Raw genomic sequence first — 19,097 nt, forward strand, 5'->3', positions numbered from 1 at the left:
GATAAGAGGAACATCTTGGCCCTTGGGGGATTCATAGGAGACTGGAGAGGTTCAGGTGTTTTGAAATATAACGTGCCGACTGACTTTTTTGGGGGGCTTTGTGTTAAATATTTAACAACAGATTTTCGCCTGTGGCTGGAGATTTGGGTTTATCTTGCTTTGGGAAAGTAGAGCATCTGGGAGGTTTGTTGAGTCGGGAACGTTAGCCCCCATGGAGCATTTTTTGCCCGCATTTGTCTGTCTGCAGTTTTCTTTTTTTTTTCGTCTTGTAGAGATAGCAGACGTTCTGGAGCGTGTCCGGTCACATCCTCCTACTGAAAGACGAGGCTGAGAGTGCAATACAATGTTGCCTTTTAGCTCGCTGATTCGCTATCGCTTTATTTGTTGTCATATTTTGGTGCGTCTTTTGAGTTTCTAGATGAAACAGTGGAGCGCTTGAACTAACTGTTTTGGTCTTGGATGTTATCTGTGCTAGCGTTTATCTTTTCTTCTTCATCACACTGTTTGTTCCACCTGCACCAAACAAGGATTTTCGGACAAACTCTTATTCAACTGTTAAATTAGACATTCAAATTTGTAATGCCAGGCTCTTAGCCAGCCTGGTGAAAGGGGTGGTTCTTCAAAAAGTGGAGCTTTTTGCAGTTATACGCCACGTTTTCTATTTAATTATCAGACTTAAATACTGCTTTTTATGGCTCATTTCCACTGACTGGTACAGTACGGTTCGGGTCAGTACGGGTCACCTTTATCAGGCTTGCATTTCCCCTACCAAGGGAACCCTTTTGGTGGGTGTGGTGTATGACAGAAGGTTTCAGTCGACGTCATTTTTGCTTGAGAAAATGTCTACAGTAAAGCTGTACGGGTCATTCACATATCATATGAGAAGCACTTCTCACAAAACAGATGCTTTACACACAAATACTTCTATATAAATGTTTATTACTAACTTTTCTATCAACAGGATTTGATTATAACTGCAGATCAATGACAGTGCGAAATAGCCTACTGTAACGTCTGCAATTATATAACATAAGTAAATACATGCAACATATATGAACACATACAGACCCTTACAGTCTCTGATATGTTACCAACTACAGAAGAACTACATATAGCAGACATTTAGTCCTTATTTAGGTTCAAAAACAACACGAAATATAGCCTACAGTCAGTGCAAACCTCTTATCTGTGTCTGTAATCTTCACTCTCGCGTTTGTCAGTTTCTGACAGGATTGGGTTTCAAAAGCACGTCAATAATCAAGCGCACATTATTATCATCAGCTCAAGAAGTTTGTTATTTTAGATATAGACACGCGGTGAACGCAAGGAAGAAAGTGAAATCGCTCGCGCTTCAGACTGGCTCATTAAAAAACTACGGGGCACAGGGTAAATCTGCTCTTCTTTTTGGCTTTGTGGCTGTTCATCAAGACAACGACAAGGTTTGTTTGAGCCCGGGTCAACCATGGCTCATTATTATATGTATATATAATTCCGCTGTAATCTCTCGGCTGTGTATTTAAAACATGGCGGTTCCTTTGTTTTCATTCTGGCTTGTTGCATAAGCGAATGACGTATCTCTGTAAACCAATAGCGTTCAGCTACGCCGTTTGGTACCCTTTCGAAAGGGTGCCGAAAAAGTGGTTTGGTTCGGTACGCCTTTTGACAGTGGAAACGGCCATAAAAGCGTACCAAACCGTACCGTATCGTACCGTACCACTCAGTGGAAACGGGCCATTAGTGACATTTTAAGCACTATATTTAGCTGGATTAGCTTGTCGGATGGTCAGCTGTGGCCGATTGTCATTTATAAGGCAAATAACAATCTGGCCAGCACATTCAACTTTACTCAGTCACAATTTGGCCATTTGGCCATCCAAAAAAAATTTATGGAAACTTAAAATTAATAATAATGATAATAATAATAATAATAATAATGTAGAGCTTCACAATTTTTCTAGCCTCTAAAATAAAAGTACATTTGAAAATACATGGATAACAACAATAGCCAAAATAGTATTCAAATGCATTGTAATATGGGCCGCTTTTGATGCATCACACCTTTTTATTGGTAATAATTTTTTGTTTCAAGAATAAGGTTCAAAATCTAGAATAAAAGTCACTTGTAAAATGTTTTCTCTATTTAAACAGTAGCGAAAGATGACTTCTCTTATGTCAGATTGTAAAAGAAAAATATTTGTTAGCATTGGCCAAAACTGATTAGCTGAACAGAGATGCTACTTAAAGCCAATCTCTTTTTGGCTTTTTCCTATGAGCCTTTTTCAATGAGTTATTTTCACGTTATGATGGCATAGCAGTCAAAATAGTACAAATGAGCTCATGTATGGGACAAATTCTAGACCTTTGTCAGTGATGGGTGGGTCTTTCAAACATCCCGACCTCCCCCGCATGCTAATGTTAAGTTAAAAACTAACAGAATTTTGTAAGTTAACTAAGCATTTAGCATTTTTTTTTGTCCGTTTCACTGAATTTATGATTTATAGCTGTTTCTACCTGAGCAAAACCTTTTTTTTTTATTCTGTACAATATTACTGATGGCTTTTTTTAAAATGTAAATCAAAAATACAGTTGAAGAGAAAATTATTAGCCACTTTTCTGAATTAAAAAAATAATAAAGTCTTTCTCAAGTGGCGTTTAATGGAGAGAGAGAGAGAATAAAAATCAACACATTTTTTATACTCTGTCGTTTTTATAGCTAATTTCTGATTTGTTTTGTTTTTTTTGATGATGAGAGTACATGGTATTTTAATATTGTAAAATAATAATAGGTTAAGACCAGTTCAGTTCTAAAGCAGTTCTAGAGAAAACAATAGTGTCATTATATAGTACAGTGCCTTTGTAATGTAACTTTTTTTTTTCTTTTTCTGTTAACAGTCTTTAACGCTCCCAAATGTGTTATAAGACCTACTAAATCACCCGGCTGAAGTACACTACACGTCCTGCACCCCTAAAAAAACAGGTCACTAGGTAATTGAATAGTTAAGGGAGGACTTGTCCTTCATCAGCGCCAAGCAAAGCATATGGCAGTAAAATCATGTGCCTGCTGTTTCATTTCCACAGGCCCCCTGAAGACTAACAGACCGTGGAGGGGTTGAAAAGAAGCCTTTATTTCCACACACACGTCGAAGCACATCAGAGCGCGAGCTGTGTTTTAAGGTCATTGTGAGAGCGATAGGGGAGATTTCATCTGAAACACCATTGTGAGGTGTGTTGGTTAATTATTTGTGTGACGGGTGACTTTTTTTGAGCTTTCGCTGGTTGCCGCTCATGTATCATCTGTTTATTTCTGCGTAGCTGAAGCGTATGGAACTGTTTACCCCATTGCCAGCTGCTGTACACACTTTCGCACATGCTCAATAGGAGCCACATTGGTTTGAAGTGCCGATATTTGCTTTATACAGTGCCAGTTGGCACTTTAAAGTCATCTTTATTTATATAGCTCTTTATAGAGTACAGATTGTTTCAAAGCAGCTTTGCAGTAATAAAATTAATATAGCAGAATTAGTTATATTTTAAGACAAATTCAGTTGTAAAGCAGTTCTAGAAAAGACAATAGTGTTATTATTCAGCTCAGGGGACAGTAATCCTAATATATCAAACCACATCAGAGCTCCTTTTAAAACAGATCCATTTTCACAAACATACACAGCAAATTTCACAATATACACATTAAAGTAACAAAAGTTACAGTTGAACAGACATTATTCCTCTTCTGGGTTTGGGCTGAACAAAATTATAATCTGTATATCCTGCATTTTTGCCTCTTTTCCACTCAATGGTACAGTTTGGTATGGTATGTGTCACCTTTATCAGGCTTGTATCTCCACTGCCAAATGGTACCAATGGCACCATTTTGGTGGGCGCAGTGTACAACAGAAAGTTACAGTCAACATCGTTCTCGTAAAGCTATACGTATCTTTCACGGATCATCAACAAAACAGATGCTTGATACACATAAATAGGCCTACATGTGTATAAATGTTAATAGCTAACCTTTCTACAGTATGAACATGATTTGATTATAGCTACAGATCAATGATAACGCGAAATGGCCTACTGTAACGTCTGTGATTATATGAAATACAACAATTATTAAACGTATGAACACATACAGAGCCTTACAGTCTCTGAAATGTTACCAGTTACAATAAAAAATACCCCAAACATACATTTAGGCCTTATTTGGGTTCATAAGTGATACGAAACATATACAGTCAGCACAAACCTCTCATCTTTATTAATCACCAGCACATGTAACGTTAACATCTCCTTAAAAAGTAATTCCGAGTTAATAATAGTCCAAAAGGCGATGATAATAATTAAACATGGCTGTTTGTTCATGTTTTAGGTTGCTGAAAGAATCATTTTGTCCTTTGTTTTTTCTTGCTTTTGTTTTTTGGCGTCTGACTCACGTGTTTGTCCGTTTCTGAAATAAGAAGCACTTCAATTATCACGTCTATTTTATTATTATGAGCTTAAGAAGTTTGTTATTTCAAATATAGACGCAAGCTTTCTGGAGAAAGTGAAACTACTCACGCTTCTAGGCGACCACTTAAACAACAACAGGGCACACGGCAGAGTCTGTTCTTCTCGAGTTTGTGGTTGTTTATCAAGATGATGACAAGGTTTATTTGAGCTTGGGTTGACCATCGCTTTTTATTATATGTAAATAGTATTATGGTGTAATTTCTTGGTTGTGTATTTAAAATTGGCCCTTCCTTTGTTTGAATTCTCCTGGCTTGTGCACATGCTAGTGACGTTTCTCTGTAAAATAAATAGCGTTCAGCTGCGTGTCTAGCTCTGCCTTTTGGTACTCTTTTGTTTTGCTATGTACCCTTTGGAAAGGGTATCCAAAAAGAGCGACTGTATGTTTCCTTTTGACAGTGAAAACGGACGTAAAATGTACCAACCCGTACCATATCACTCAGTGGAAACGGACCATCTGTGTTCTGAAGCGTTGTACTCGAGAAACAGCCGAAGATTGCGCTGTTACCTTTGAGATCATGCATAACCTCCTGACTCCTCAGAGACCCCTCATCCACACACACATATACACCAGACCTTGACCGTCCTGCCACATGGGCGCAGAAGCAGGGGGTTAACGCAGCATAGCTGGGGGGCTTTCCTTTGAAGTTGAGACTCTCCGGGAGAGCTGTATCAGCTGTGGAGAACTAGAGAGAAAGAGCGAGAGCTGTAAACCCCAGAGAACCAGCAGCTCGGGGCAGGGTGAGCATGCTGTGAACGCACTCGCGGGTTGGTGAGCTAATGAGAGCAGTGTATCGATCCGCTCTTTGAGACTCTGGGCAGGTGTAGTGTGTCCTCGCTAAAAGTGTGCATTTCCAGAGGCCAGTTCTGGCTCTCTGCAGCCCTGGAGAGAGTGATGAATGAGGTGGGCACTCGTGATGGTGTGCCGGACAGTAATGGATGGAGGATGAGTGGAGGAGGTGAGGTAAAGTAGGGGTTATTGTCCGCTCTGGTTGGATTGGTAGTAGCAGGAATGCAAATTCTAGAGTTATGAGGGGGAAGGGAATGTGGATGAAGTGCTTGAGTGGATTGCTGTTTTTAGGCCTGAGCACTACTGTAATTTAAGGGGAAACCGTATATATTGAGAGAGAAAAAAACCTGTTAGGCCTAATGGTTGCATATCAGGAAACAATTGGATTGTAAAAAGTGTGCATTAGAACTTTTAGAATGCCTAAATAGAGAAATACCGCTAGAAGAAATCAAAGTCATTTCCCAGAATTAGCAAGTTTTAAGATTTTGGTGCATCCATTATAAAATAATGTAGAGATTAGAATTTAATATGTGCCATTTTTTTTATTTATTCAGACAAATTAATGTATCAGTTATCAAGCAATAATAATAATAATAAAAATAGTCATAAATTAAAATAATAATAATAATAATAATAATAATAATAATAATAATAAAATAATAATAATAAATTAAAATAATAATAATAATAAAATAATAATAATAATAATAATAAAATAATAATAATAATAATAATAATAATAATAATAATAATAATAATAATAATAATAATAAAATTAAAATAATAATAATAATGTGTTATAACCGGCTCAAAATTGTAACATAAGAGAGACAATGCGGACCAAGTATGACCCACAATGTGGTGAAATGATCCACAAATGAGGAACCATGCAGGCTCTGCAAATCACAAATGAACCAAAACAAACAGGTCCAACATATGGGACCTAACATCAATATAATATAAAATATTTTAAATGAATATCTAAAAACAGTCAATTCATTCATTCATTCATTCATTCTCCTTTGGCTCAGTCCCTTTATTCATCAGGGGTCGCCACAGCGGAATGAACCGCCAACTTTTGCACTTATCACATACACTACAGCCAATTTAGTTTATTCAATTCACCTGCAGCGCATGTCTTTGGGGTAAACCGGAGCACCCGGAGGAAACCCACTTGCGCACAGAGAGACCATGAAAACTCCACACAGAAATGCCAACTGGCCCAGCCTGGACTCGAACCAGCAACCTTCTTGCTGTGAGGGGACGGTGCTAACCACTGAGCCACCGTGCTGCCATAAAATAATCAATTATAGTAATTAAATCAACCATTACTTTAACCATTCCATTACACTGTCTACACACGTAACCATTCGTCTGGTGGTTTGGTTCAGTTCTCCATTCCTCAGCACAGGCTCATATAGCGGGTGGTCTTGAGAGTTGGCTAACCAGCGACTGGCAGGTCTCCAGCTTCAGTCTGACCTGCAGTGGCGCAGTGACCCTCAGTGCGGAGAACCTTCTAAATGAGGTCTCGCTCTAATTTGTCATCCCTCCATTTCTGTATTATGTTTAGCAGGCACCATGTGGACAGATGATCTGGAGGAGAGGGAATGTGCGCTGCTTTTCCACGGGTTCACATCTGGGAACGATTGCGTCTGCGTAGCCCGCATTGTTCATGTGGAATTGTTCTAGCAAAACCTGACGTACGCGCTCTCGTTTCTTTGCCTTCAAATATTCTCACGACTCTGCACTTTTGTCCCATTGACATTTCATTTCGCGTTTGATATTTAGTTGGACGGATGCAAGAAGAGTTGGAATAGGTTAGGAAATGTGATGATATTCAAAGACACCGCAGGCTAAAACAGGATTTTTTTTCCTGCACCTGCCAATTTTGAGCCTTTTTGGCCTTTCATTAAATGTTTTCTTTAGTCTAATGTAAAAAAAAACATGACACAATATGTTTGACACACATTTTAAGTTTGTGTCTGTAATTATATTACATATTTTTAAAGGCAGTTTTCTTTAACCTGTTTTTTTTTCACCTGCACTATACCATAAATCACACATTAAACTCCACAGTATTTATTTATTTGTTTGTTTGTTTGTTTATTGATCTATTTATCCATTCATTCATGCATCCATCCAACCAACCAACCCTCCAAGTCCTACTGAGATACAGGATCTCTTCTACCAGGGAGTTTTAGTCAAGAAAGGCAGCAGAGGACAAAGTTACAAAAAAAATACACACCATATAGACACACACTAAAATAATATAAACCATAATCAATTGTTAAAACGTGCACTGTTCTAAATTGACAGTCTTTAAAATGTTTTTAAATAAAGCGATAGATGGTACAGATTTCATATGTAGTCTATCTTGAAGCTCATTCCATAGACAGTATATTCAGCATACTTCGAGAATGCACATCGACCTAACTCTGTGTAAAACAAATGGCATCATAAGTAAGAGTATATCTTCTGATCTAAGATTATAAGTATTTGAGCAATAAATCAACAAACTAGATATATACTGTGGGGATTTACCAACTAAAGCTTTAAAAAAAAAAAGATGCGTTGTTTGGTATATTAATAAAACTGTGGAGTTTAATGTGTGATTTATGCAATTAATTCATTTATTTATTATCTGAAGGTTTTTTGATAGAAGGATTTGTTCAACAAGAAATTGTTAAAATTCTATATATTTTTCTGGCTCTTATCAGTATTTTCTGAGTGGAGGGATAAGAAGAGGCTCTTGTGCAAAACAATTACAAGTTTCAATGCCACTCAATCACATGATTTTACTGCGCTTAATTATGATTAATCACATTCTTATACTCAAAAATGTATTGCACACTTTTATTTTAACAGTTCTGGTATGTAAAAATAGTGTAGTAACACTTTAAATAAGGTGTTTTTATACCAGTATTCCCTTATTAACAGTTCTAAAATGTCTTGTAAATCTTCACTTAAACATTATAATCAATGTAATTAATGTCCCATGTGTTGAATTGTGCTTTTTTTAATTCGATGTTTGACGTAATCTTAAATGAACATGAAGCGAGGGTGGGTCATAGCATAGCTCCTCCCTTAAAAAAAACAGCCAATGGCCGAACAGCCAGTTGTTTGTATCACAACTCTGCCAGTGAGAGTGCTTTTAAAAACACGAGACGCAACATAATCTCCACACATACATTACTAAAGAAGACATCAGCTACGGTCAGCGATTGCTGCATGAGGATAAAGATCATAGAACTGAATAAATGGATCAAACATGAAGAGTATAAACAAACACATCTGACAATATCTGGATTATTTAGAATGATCATACCCAATTGAGCCTGGTTTCTCTCAAGGTTTTTTTTCATTTACTTTCTTCAATTGGTAAAGTTTGTTCCTCGCCGCTGTCTCCACTGGTTTGCTTGGTTTGGAACTTGTAAAGCTGCACATTGATGAATTTGCTTCTCAGCGTTTGTACTTCCAGCAGTGAAAATTAAACCACACTGAACTGAACTAAACTGAACTTCAACTCTGAAAACTGGACTGACACAATTTCAATTCACTAGAACTTCTATGTTAAGCTGCTTTGACACAATTTACATTGTAAAAGCGCTATAGAAATAAAGATGAATTGAATTGAATTATTTATGTTCTTCAAGTTATCGTGGGTATTTTATAAGCATGAATGTATATTTATAGAGCAATGCTAATTAATCTAGCCTTAACTAACTTAAAATAGCACAATTTCTTCATTCTGTGATATCAAACAATGTCTGGAACCTGAAAAAAACGGCTATATTAAACACTCTTCTGGTGTTATGAAGAGTAAAGAGTTTTAGAGTAATGTCAGTAAATTTCTGTTGGTAAATAGGCTCTAACCTGCCATACTTAATCACACTTTTGTACTACTCAATAGTAAATCATTGCATAGATCAATTATTGGTTTAATCACTGTTACGCTAATTATTATTATTATATTTAGCATAGGATGAGTTTTTACCAGTATATTGCAAACAATAAAATATCCCTATTGTTGTGGAACTGACAGTAATGAGCAGCGCTGCTTGTTAAAGTTTAATTTCACATGACGTCTAAATAAAATGTGTCTCTTGCGTGCACTGTGCTTCAAAAGACGCAAATTGCGAGCATAACAATCACACGCTTCTCTCAATCACGTATTTACGTTGAAAAACAATAGAAAAGTAGCCCATTGAAATGGAGTGGAAAGGCGTGTTCTGTGTGAACGTCCGCTAATAAGGACTAACTAATAACCATAGGATTTTCAACCTGGAAGAACACTCATAAGTAGACAGACACTATGATTATCCTACATATTGATGCTTCTTGAACTTCTGTATTTTGGTCATTCCCCTGTGGTTTCTCTTCAAGGGTGAGCAGATTCCCAGTGGAAAAAGGCCCACAATCCCGTCCCTGACAAATCTCCCCGCGTCTTTGCCAGCTCTGGGTTTTTGAAGTGCTTTTTTTAGCAAATCTCCAGTTCCCCAATGGCTCCAGAAGACAACTCTAGAAAGCCTCAGTGGTGGCTCAGCAAAATCCATTTCATTTCCGCCCAGCAGAGCTCCAACTATCTTCCCTCTGTAGCCAGCGTGTGGTATTAAATATTCATTTCATTAATGTCGCAGGCATATCAAACCAAATCTCATTTTAATTTGACATTACAGCATCTGTTTCCAATTTCGGTGAAGCAGAAAAGTTCTGCAAAGTTCTGGAAACTGAGACTTTTGGGTTGCCACGTTTGGTTTGATGAGGATTTGGATGTCAGTGAAGAGGAAGAGCTCAGATGGTGTATTGATTTAATGGTTTTTATGCTAGGATGCACATGTTATTTAATTAATGTATTTGGATTGTAATTTAGAATGAATTGAAAAATTGCAGAAAATGTTATAATTTATTTTAATTAATTTAATTATTGTTATTATTTTAATTTATTTTATTGAATTATTTATTTTATTAAGATTGTATTTAATTTTATTATTTTAATGATTTATTTTAATTAATTTTATGTAATAATAATAATAATAATAATAATAATAATAATAATAATAATAGTTATTATTATTATTATTTATTTTATTTTAATATATATTATTATTATTATTATTATTTTAAAGATTTATTTTATTGTTATTTATTTTATTTAATTATTATGATTATTTTAATTATTTAGTTAACTTATTTAATTAAAATATTATTATTATTATTATTATTTACTTTTTCATTATTATTATTTTAATGTTTTATTTTATTTAAATTTATTTAATTATTATTATTATTTTAATGATTTGTTTTATTTTGATTTAATTTATTTAATTATTATTATTATTATTTAAATTTATTTAATTTAATTATTATTATTATTTTAATTATTTATTTTGTTTATTATTATTATTATTATTATTATTATTATTATTATTATTATTATTATGTTAATTATTTAATTATTTTTATTTTAATTATTTATTTTATTTTATTTATTTATTTTATTATTCCATATATCATGGTTTGTTATGCCTATAATTAAAACAAACATTTTATTTAATTTGATGTTAACCTTCTACCTTAAATGTAATTTCATGTTTATTTGATTTTTATTTTGTTTATTTTTCATTTAATATTATTTTAGTTTTGCAGGGTTTTTTTTTCCATAATTTCTTCTCTTCCACATATTTTAGTCATATTGTACATTCATATTTAAGCCATTTAAAACCAATATGATATCTCTTATATGAAAAACATTTTTAAAAAATTACAGCAACTACTGGGTATTCTGCAGGCTTGAATGATTACAAAACAAATTAATATTGTAAATATTTTAAGTCTTTTTTCAATAAATGTTCTATTAAAAATGTAACATGTGTTTCACTCAAGGAAGGAAGGATATTTTTTGGGAAGAGAAGATTTTTTTTTATTATTTGAGAAGCTTGGTTTCTCTCACTGTCCATCACTTTTTCTGTTTCACTTCAGTGGTTTATATCATTTCCAGAACTCCATTCCCATTTTGTAGACACATGTTCAGAAGACATACACTCACACACACTTTTTCCCACAAGGCCCTGTTAGAAAGCGAGGCACGTTATCAAGTTTCTCAGCTCAGGGTGCTAATCAAGTGTGGGTTGGATTCACACAACTGTGCAAACTCAGTTCAAGATTACTGATCCAGTGCAAGAATCAGAATCCCTGAGCTGATCCACAGACAGCAAACACATTTTTATATTAGAAACAGAGCCTGATTTCTGTCTAGCGCTCAGTGATCTTCTGCTCCTCACTCATATTGGCACCATTGATACATGTGAGGTGGTGATAGAATGCATTTAGATTTTTTTTTTCTCTGAATATTATCAACATTAAACGTGTTTTGGTTAGAGTAAACAGTTGCAAACAGTATCACAGTTTAATCACAGAACAGATATGTGTGCATAATTATTGGCACCCCTATGAATTCATGTTTTCATGGATATATTACATTTTTTCAGTTCACTTGGGTGATACGGGAATTTGCTCAACCACAACCTTTCATATGAGGAAACACAAAGACAAACTCGCCTAGCTATTCATCAAAATGGAGGAGACCAAAGAATAAAGCAGAAGATTTGTGCAAAGAGTTTGTTGAGCATCAAAAACTGGGAAGTGGATAAAAGAAAATAGCAAAAACATTCATTTTCACCATAAGGGCAATTATTAAGAAGTGTCAGTGAAGTAGAACCGTTTGTCTTGTGTTGTCCCAACACACTTTAAAGCCCAGAACACACTTTAAAGCCCAAAATACTGCACATGAACATACCAAATGAATGACAGCTATATAGAGGATGTATCTGCAGGTGGCGGTATCTGTATTGTCATTCTACAAGAGTAACCGGAACTAATGCTGCACACATAAAAACACCATAATTCACTTATGTTCAAATATGTCTAATAATCTGATAATACATATTATTTGGGAATATTTAAGAAAAATTTCCTTGTGATTTTGGGTCGTTTTATTGGTTTCGTCACTTCAGTTTTTGTTCTCACACTGTAGTTGTTGCTAAACAGACCATCAGAAGGCACTCTGACACTGCGCATTTTTCTTTATCTGGCAATCTCTCCAAACAACCAAACAAACAAACTAGCTTTACAGATGTTTACTGATTGGCACAATGCTGCCCAATGGACGATTGATGGCTTGGTGTGTCCCGACCTTTAGGAGGATGACCAAATGTCAAAGAAAGCACAGCTGGAGAATTGCGAAACTAGTTGGGAGTTGTGGTCAGAAAGTCTTCAAAACTACAATCCGAACATTATCTTCATCACCACAAATAGTTTGAAAGGGTTTCGAGAAAAAAAGACTCTCCTCTCATCTAAAAACTCAAACTTCCCTCAAACATCAAAATTCCCTCATGACTTGCATCGTTTGCTTGGTTTTGTCACTTCAGTTTTTGTTCTCACACTCTGATTGGTTACTAAACAGGCCATCAGAAGGCTTTTTTTCGGAAACTGAGTCTACATTCTTAATCTGGCAATCTCCCCAAACAAAAAAACGCTGACCAATGGATGACTGTTGGCACGGTGTGGCCTAACCTATAGGCGGATGACCAAATGTCCAAGAAAGCACAGCTGGAGAATTGCGAAAGTAGTTGGGAGTTGTAGTCAGAAAGACTTCAAAACTACAATTCGAACGTCATCGTCATCACCACAAATTGTTTAAAAGGGTTTCGAGGAAAAAAAGACTCTTCTCTCATCTAAAAACTCAAAACATCTTCAGTTTTCATTTGATATTTTTTTGTGAAAATCTAACTTTTTTGTTTAAGTATCAAAATTCCCTCATGACTTGCATCGTTTGCTTGGTTTTGTCACTTCAGTTTTTGTTCTCACACTCTGATTGGTTACTAAACAGGCCATCAGAAGGCTCTTTTTCTGACACTGAAACTACATACTTAATCTGGCAATTTCCCCAACCAAAAACGCTGCCCAATGGATGACTGTTGGCATGGTGTGTCCTAACCCATAGGCAGATGACCAAATGTCCAAGAAAGCACAGCTGGAGAATTGCGAAAGTAGTTGGGAGTTGTGGTCAGAAAGACTTCAAAACTACAATCCGAACGTCATCGCCATCACCACAAATAGTTTAAAAGGGTTTTGAGGAAAAAAGACTCTCCTCTCATCTAAAAACTCAAAACATCTTCAGTTTTCAGTTGATATTTTAAGTGAAAATCAAACCTTTTTTTATCACAAAAATTCCCTCATGACTTTAGTTGTTTGCTTGGTTCGTCACTTCTGTTTTTGTTCTCACACTCTGATTTGTTCCTAAACAGGCATTCATAAAGCGCTCTTACTGACACAGAGTCTACACGCTTAATCTGGCAACATTCCCTAACAAACTTACAGATGTTTACCGATTAGCAAAACGCTGCCCAATGGACAATCGTTGGCGTGGTGTGTCCCAACCTTTAGGAAGATGAACAAATGTCCAAGAAAAACAACTGGAGAACTGCAAAAGTAGTTGGGTGTTGTGGTCAGTCTTCAAAACTACAATTCGATGTCATCTTCATCACTGCAAATAGATTCATGGAGAAAAAAAATCCTTTACTCTCATCTAAAACATCTTTAGGTTTCCTTTGATATTTTGAGTGAAAATCTAACTTTTTTATTACCAATGATCTCAAAGTTAGTGAATACTGTACATGTGTGTCCACTATACGCTGCCTAATTGCGCTGAAAGTGTAAAACGAGATGCCTGTTGAAATCCTGGGCTGCAAGAAATGATATGCTTGAGAAATTGTTACAGAGAAACGACGGGGAAAAAAAAGAGAACCAGAGATCTTTCCATTTCTTTCAGTAAATCGCCTTGGACTTTTGGGTTTGCGTAGAGGAGGACTTTTACCTGCTGTGACATTACAAGCGGCAGAAACTGGAATCATATGGCCAATTAAGTGCTTAAAGTCTTAGAGGAATTTGGAGGCAGTCAGGAGTTCGGGTTACCTTGAGCATCTCACTTTGATCCAGTGCTGAGGTTAATCGTGTTGACAGGAACACGTTCAGGGCCGTGAGAGACCAAAGAAGTGCATTTCTGATGACTTACACGTAGCCTAATGAAGAAGGAGAGAAATATTGACGCTTGCTTAAGGATGTATTTGTTACAAAGTGATAACACATATCTTTTAAACATGTTCAAATAGGTATAATATTGTAATTCTATTATAAATATGTTATATGTACATTAATATTAGTAACACTTCTATTGGTTAATACTAATATATTGCAGTTTTTATTTGTCTTTGTCAATGTTAGTTGATGAAAATAGTCCTTCATTATTAGTTCATGTTAACTCACCGTTCATTAACTAATGTTAACAAACAACTTCTGAAATCATTGCTTATTCTTAGATTATGTTAGTAAATACAGTAACTAATGGAACTTTATTGTAAAGTCTGACCTTAATATTATTATTTATAGCAATTATATGATATTGCTGTCATCTATATTATATTGAAGTATATATTATTGCATATTATTCCATATTAACTTGTATAAATGTATTTTAAAGTCGATTTAAAGTCCCAAGTTTTAATGGTGTAATAACAGGCATCTTTAAACATGTTAAAACTTGTATCATATTATAGTTCTATTATAAAATATAATAAATGTAGCATTGACATTAATATTGTTAACACTACTGTTCGTTAATCTTAGTTAATATATATACTAACATGAACAATAATGAATGATGCATATATTACAGTATTTATTCATTTTGTCAATGTTAGTTAATGAAAATAGACATTCATTGTTAGTTCATGTTAACTCACCGTTCATTAAATAATATTAACAAACTATTTTTAAAAACATTGCTTAGTCTTAGTCTATGTTAGTAAATACAGTAAACAATGAAACTTTATTGTAAAGTCTGACCTTAATATTATTATTATTAATAGTGATTATTTTATATTGTTGTCTTCTATATTATATTGAAGTATATATTATTTTATATTCATCCATATTGACTAGTATAAATGTATTTTAAAGTCGATTTAAAGTCCCAAGTTTTAATGGTGTAATAACATCTTTTAAAGATGTTAAATATGTATACTAGTATAATTATTTTATAATGATATTATAAACTGTTAAATGTAGAATTGACATTAATATTGTTAACGCTGGTATTCTATACTAACACTGCTATATATATTATTCCATATTAACTTGTATAAATATATTTTAAAGTCGTAACTTGTAAAAAAGCATTGCTTATTCTTTGTTTTTGTTCACCTAACACTAACCACAACACATAATTTATAACTCTGCCACCTACTGGTCAAAAGTTACAAACCAGTAAATCATTCATATGTTAATTATTTTGATGATTTTCTAATATTTTAAGTGAAACATACTTCAGATGTATTCAAATACTCATTGTTTCACTTGGTCTGATGCTACTCGCTAACCTTGTTGCTTTTGGCCTCTAGACTGCTTTGCTTATTCTGCCTCTAAACTTCTTTGCTCATTCTACCACTGGACTGCATAGCCCGTTAATTGCTGCTTGCATCTATATTTATCAATAGTGATTATATTATATTGCTATGACATTTATAATTTATTAAAGTATATATATTATTTTATTATATTCGTTATTAACTTCTTTTAAATGTGTAAATAAACATAAAATAACCCAAAACTGTGCATTCCGAAAGCAAATATGGTTCATTTTGATTTCACATTGACTTTAAGTACAGTCTAGATCGGCAGCTCTCACAAGTTTAAAAGATATCTTTTGTCAAGTTGCTGTGTTTCACCACATGTGTTTTCCTCATGTCACGCGTATATAATTTAAAGCTCGTATGTGCTGCTGCACAGTATCTACAAGATACTGTAAGCACTGCTGTCTGAGATTAAAGAGAACTCGCTAAGCAAATCCATCAGAACTGTTGCAGAGTTGACTAACATGCTTAAACTCCCAAATACACAGTGTTTTTTTTTGTGATCTCTCCACCGCTCGCATTAATATCACTCACACGCAGGAAGAGCTTCATGTTTCAGCCCCTCTTTTGTGCCTTTCAGCTTAAGTAAACAGCAGTTTTAGGTTCAGTCGCAGTGTGTTTGAAGTAGATTAGCGGTGGTTTGCGCTGGGCAAGAGTAGAGAAATGTTCCTCTCGCGGTTTCTAATTTGTTATTCCTCTCCTTTAAACATCAGCGTGAGTGGTTTCCTGATAGAAATGCAGTTCATGTTTCTAATCTCTCTCTTTTTCTTTCTCTTTTCACCAGTTCTTCGAGATGATTTCCGACAGAACCCTGTGGACGTGATGGTGGCAGCTGGGGAGCCAGCCGTCATGGAGTGCCAGCCGCCCCGAGGACACCCAGAGCCCACCATCTCCTGGAAGAAAGATGGGGTCAATATAGACGACAGAGACGAGAGGATAACGGTAATCATATCTGACTATCTTTCCGACTTTCAAGAATGATTAGGGATGCTTTGATGTTGGTGGAAGAACATTATTATGCTTTTAAGGCATTGTCTTTCGCACTGATGCTCACTGGGCATGTGCATATTTTGCAGACATCCATACTTGCCATCTAGGCTTGCATAGTGGTGATATGAGAATGTTTGATGAATCGGGGAATGATGCACAGACCAATCAGAGAGCGACTGTGGATAGCCAAAAGTTGCTTTCAAAACTCAATACCAGCATTATCAATCTAAAAGTATGTCTTGAGGGCTTTTAAAATGCTTCTGGTTGGGTTGAAGATGATGGAGTAGTGTGGACAAGTAGGCGTAATGTAAAAAAAACCTATATTTCAAACAAAAGTCCACTAACAGTGCCTGAATAAAAGCTATTTTTTTATAAATGCTTAAGAGAAAATAGCAGATACTACAGTGTATATTATATAAAAATATTTTATATTATTTTCATTTTTTTTTTAAATGATTTTATTATTATTTACTTTTTTATAATTATTTTTTGGGGGGGTTTCACCTTTAATGTATAGGAAAGTAGAGAGTATTGACAGGAAGGCATGGGTAGCAGAGAGAGGGGAAGGATCAACATAGGACTGCGTGGCGGAATCGAACTCGGGTCGCCGTGAGCACCAGAGTGCATACCCCTACACCACTGGTGCCGACTTATTTTCATTCTTAATACATAGATGTTAACCTATTCTAGGAAGCCACCAAAATAATAAGGATGCTTTAAAGAAGGATATAGTTTGAGTTGGGTATCATTTGATTTTGATACTTTTGAAAACCGGTGCCTAAATTGTGTTTGAATGGATGGGTAAAGAAAAGGCCCACCCAATGATGTTGGCTGACATTTTTATTTAAAATTTTATTTTTCCTGTTGAAATTAATTGAGTTTTAATCATTCTCTTTACCAATCACATGTGGGGTGCCACAGGGTTCGATCCAGAGTCCAGTACAATTTTCTCTTTACCTGCTATATGCCTTTGGGTTCAGTCAAAGAACCAAGTTGCCGCTAATTTTCAATACCCAAGCCTAACAACGGGGACACTTTAAGTTCTGACTCAATACCAGCATTTTCAGTCTAAAACAGGGTCTTCAGGGCTTTTAAATGGCTTCATTTTTGTGGGAAGATGATGACGGAATAGTGGACAGCAGGCAAACAAATGTTATAAAACAGAAGTCCACTAATGTTAACAGTCTATATATATATATATATATATATATATATATATATATATATATATATATATATATATATATATATATATATATATATATATATATACACGTGTGTGTGTGTGTGTGTGTATCTGTCTGTCTGTCTGTCTATCTATCTATCTATGTCTATCTCTCTCTCTCTCTTTCTCTCTCTCTCTCTCTCTCTCTCTCTCTCTCTCAGATGCTTAAGAGCAAAGAGCTAATACTACAATGTATATTATGAAAAAATTATTTATAATTTTTTTATGTTATATTTATTATTAGATATGGAGAGTGTAAACTTTTCTAGGAAATCACCCAAAAATGGATGCTTTAAAAAGAGGATATAGTTTGAGTTGGGCATCGTTTGTTTTTATACTTTCAAAACCGGTGCCTAAATGGTGATTGAACGAATGGGTAAAGAAAAGACCCACCAAATGATGTTGGTTGACATTAAAGATTAACTTTTTTGTTTTAAAATTTCTGTTAATTTTTTTTTTTTCTGTTGAATTCTGTTGAATTTTCTTAATTCTCTTTGCCAGTCACATGTGGGGTGCCACAGGGTTTGCTCCTGAGTCCAGTGCAGTTTTCTCAATGCTAAATGCATTCTGGTTCAGTCAAAGTACCATATTGACGCTAGTTTTCAATACCCTGCCCTTTTTATTTTAGAATTTTAATTTAAAAATTACATTTATTATCATTATTACTTTTGCCAGTCACATGTGGGGTGCCAAAGGGTTCGATCCTGAGTCCAGTGCAATTTTCACTTTTCCTGCTGTATGCATTCTGATTCAGTTAAAGTACCACCTTATTGGCGTTAGTTTTCAATACCCTAATAAGAGGGACACTTTAAGTTATGACTTTCAGGATTTGTTGAACAGCAAATTTCCAAATTCAACTCAAAAAACACCCGGCGCTTTAATAAAAACATGAGATTCACATTTCAACCTTGTGTTTGCAAATGAAGTCAGGTCCTTGGCTAATTTTCATTTTAGAGTTACTAACGACATCCTGCTGATTCGTTAATAAAAAAGACAGCGAAAAGAAGTTCCCTTATTTAATGCGCGTGGATAACAATTGCTTCTGCTGCATTTTTCAGGCAAATGAAGGCCGATTAGGGCTTCTGCTGATGAGTGTTTAAACTGCGGCGCGGCCGAGACT

The 19,097-nt window shown here is 35.0% G+C and overlaps 1 protein-coding gene across 5 annotated transcripts in view; it reads left to right on the top strand.

The window, feature by feature from the left end:
- The window catches only part of robo1 (roundabout, axon guidance receptor, homolog 1 (Drosophila)), a 514,376-nt gene that overhangs the window by 368,912 nt on the left and 126,367 nt on the right, over positions 1-19,097 (top strand). For all 5 annotated transcript variants that reach the window (XM_056473875.1, XM_056473876.1, XM_056473879.1 and 2 more), the window contains one exon: positions 16,547-16,704. In XM_056473875.1, coding sequence (XP_056329850.1) covers positions 16,547-16,704 — 158 coding nt within the window. The remainder of the gene's footprint in view (positions 1-16,546; positions 16,705-19,097) is intronic.

The sequence above is a fragment of the Danio aesculapii genome, chromosome 15, assembly GCF_903798145.1.
Source record: "Danio aesculapii chromosome 15, fDanAes4.1, whole genome shotgun sequence".
Taxonomy (NCBI): domain Eukaryota; kingdom Metazoa; phylum Chordata; class Actinopteri; order Cypriniformes; family Danionidae; genus Danio; species Danio aesculapii.